The 2,190-nt window shown below is 56.8% G+C and overlaps 1 protein-coding gene across 1 annotated transcript; it reads left to right on the forward strand.

The window, feature by feature from the left end:
* The first annotated feature begins 562 nt into the window (after window positions 1-562).
* On the forward strand, window positions 563-1,618 carry LOC128065672 (testis-expressed protein 19.2-like). Its single transcript, XM_052658911.1, has one exon. The coding sequence runs from the start codon at window positions 563-565 to the stop codon at window positions 1,616-1,618; it is 1,056 nt and encodes a 351-aa protein (XP_052514871.1).
* Window positions 1,619-2,190: the final 572 nt, after the last annotated feature.

Below are 2,190 nucleotides of genomic sequence, written 5' to 3' on the forward strand. Positions count from 1 at the left end.
AGATTCTCTCAGGTTGTCTCAGGGTAAGTCAGGTTCTGTCAGGTTCCCTTAGTTTCCCCCAGGTGAGGCTGCTGGGGCAACAGGATTCCTGAGATGGGGGGATGTGGAGCGCGGTGAGAGGAGGCTGTGTGTTCCACAGGCCCCAGGTCAGCTAAACTGAGCAGAGACCGGGTAAAAGGGCTGGGTGTCAGCCCAAGGGCCCCTGTGCCCTGCTCCTCCCTGCAGGGCACCTGCTCCCACCTGCCTGCCCTAACCTCCCCTGAGGTTAGGGGGGGGGCCCTAACCTCACTGCTTTTCTTTGCAGCTCCCAGAGGACAGAACGCTTGCATCAGCTGAAGTTAATTCCAGAGTTTCTTCCCTTCCAACCTCTATTCTGACCCAGTTCATCCACCGCCACCCCAAATTCTTCTCCTGGTGATCCTTGTCTTTCTCCTCCCTGTTCTCTTGCCCCTCCTCCCTGCCCCTTGCACCTTACTGTGCCCCCACCTGTGGGCCAGACCCCCTAAGATCACAGCCACCCCTGCTCCTGCTGTCTCTCTCTCAGGAGGCAGGCCGCTTGGCCATGTGCCCTCCAGTCAGCAAGCGGTATGTGGCGGAGGGCCTGTCCTACCTCTATGTGTCCTGGTTGTACCAGCTTCAACATGGCAGCCAGATAAGGCTCTGCTTCGCTTGTTTCAAGGTTGCCTTTCTGGACTTTAAACGGATGCTGGAGTCAGAAGACTGGGAAGATGAAGACTGGGACTCTGAGCTGATGGACGATTCCGAGGTGTGGTCTGAGCAGGGGTCATCCCCGGGGATGGGGCCAAGCTGGGGGCAGGGCCAAGGGCAGCCTGCACAGGGCGGGGCTGTGGGCTGGGGGTCAGGCATCCTGGCATCAGGCCCTGTGGAGTCAGAAGATGTGGGCTTGCACAATCACACTGTGCCCACCGAGCTGCAGCCTCAGGATGCGGTACCTTTGGTCCTGGGTGCTGAAGATGCTGACTGGACCCAGGGCCTTCCCTGGAGACTTGAGGGACTCCCTACCTGCTCCCACTGGCCAAGCCCCCTTCCTCCATGGCGGGGGTTTTTCAAAGTGGACCTGCCCCTGGGGGAGCCCATGGTACTGGAGCTGGGCACCACCCAAAACACGGACCCTGCTGAGACTAAGGCCTGGTTACTGGACCTGCAGGTCCTCTCCCTGGTGGGCTGCTGTGATGTCATCTACCTCCAGAAGATGAAGCCAAGAAGGGCCTGGAGGACCCCAGGCCAGTGTTGGAAACTGCTGCTGGAGCCTGATGAGTGGTGGGTGGTGAGACTCCAAGATGTACCCCAGATGCAAGACCTGCACCACTGGAAGCTAAGCATTCTGGAATCCTCGTCTTTGGAGCAGAATGTAGATCTTTTACCTGCGGACTCGGTCCTGCTTAAGAGGGGACTCACCATCCTCTCTTTTTCATCCTGGGCCATGAGGGAGGCAGCGGAGGGGGACTCAGCCTCTAGGCCACAGTCCTCCGCCCAAGGAGGGGATTCCAGCCCCAGTGGGCCCAGAATGCCTGGGGAGAACCTGGCTGCTGTGGGAGCCTTGGCCCTGGGAGAGCTGCCACATTTCCAGCCCCTCAACCCAGGGTCCCAGAACTGAGGGACTGAGGTCCATGTGGTCACCATTGTCCTGGCTTCCCTAGGACACCAGAGGCTGGGAAGGACTGACCTCTCCACAACAGCCCCAGTAGCCATTAACAATGAATGAGGTCTTGGGCCTGGAGAGAAACAATGGTGAGTGGCCCAGAGACTGAGAAATGGGGCTCACTGCAGCATCAGGAAAAAGGGACACAAATACCTATAACTGGGAGGGAAGTTCTCTGTCAGATGTCATGGAGTTAGGAATCTGAGCTATTCGGGATGTGCTGGGTGAAAGGATGCTGTGTGATGTGTGAAGAAGGGAACAGGCAATCGATCTATGTAACAGCCCTACCCTGGGGAGGGATGTCTGAAGTATAACTCCTGGGAAAACGGTGGTAGAGTTGGGAACACGGTGGTAGAGTCGCGACCACAGGGATATGTGCTTATCTTTACTCAGTGGGCTCCACAGGACCCGGTTATCAGCACTGAGGACTCTGCAGTGTGAGAGACCTTGTTTCAAAGATTGGCTATTTTATGTGGTTTGGGTATTTAGTTTCTGTCTCTTTGTGTGTCAGTTTAAAGGAAATAAAG

This window comes from Budorcas taxicolor, chromosome 19 (genome assembly GCF_023091745.1).
Source record: "Budorcas taxicolor isolate Tak-1 chromosome 19, Takin1.1, whole genome shotgun sequence".
Classification (NCBI taxonomy): Eukaryota; Metazoa; Chordata; class Mammalia; order Artiodactyla; family Bovidae; genus Budorcas; species Budorcas taxicolor.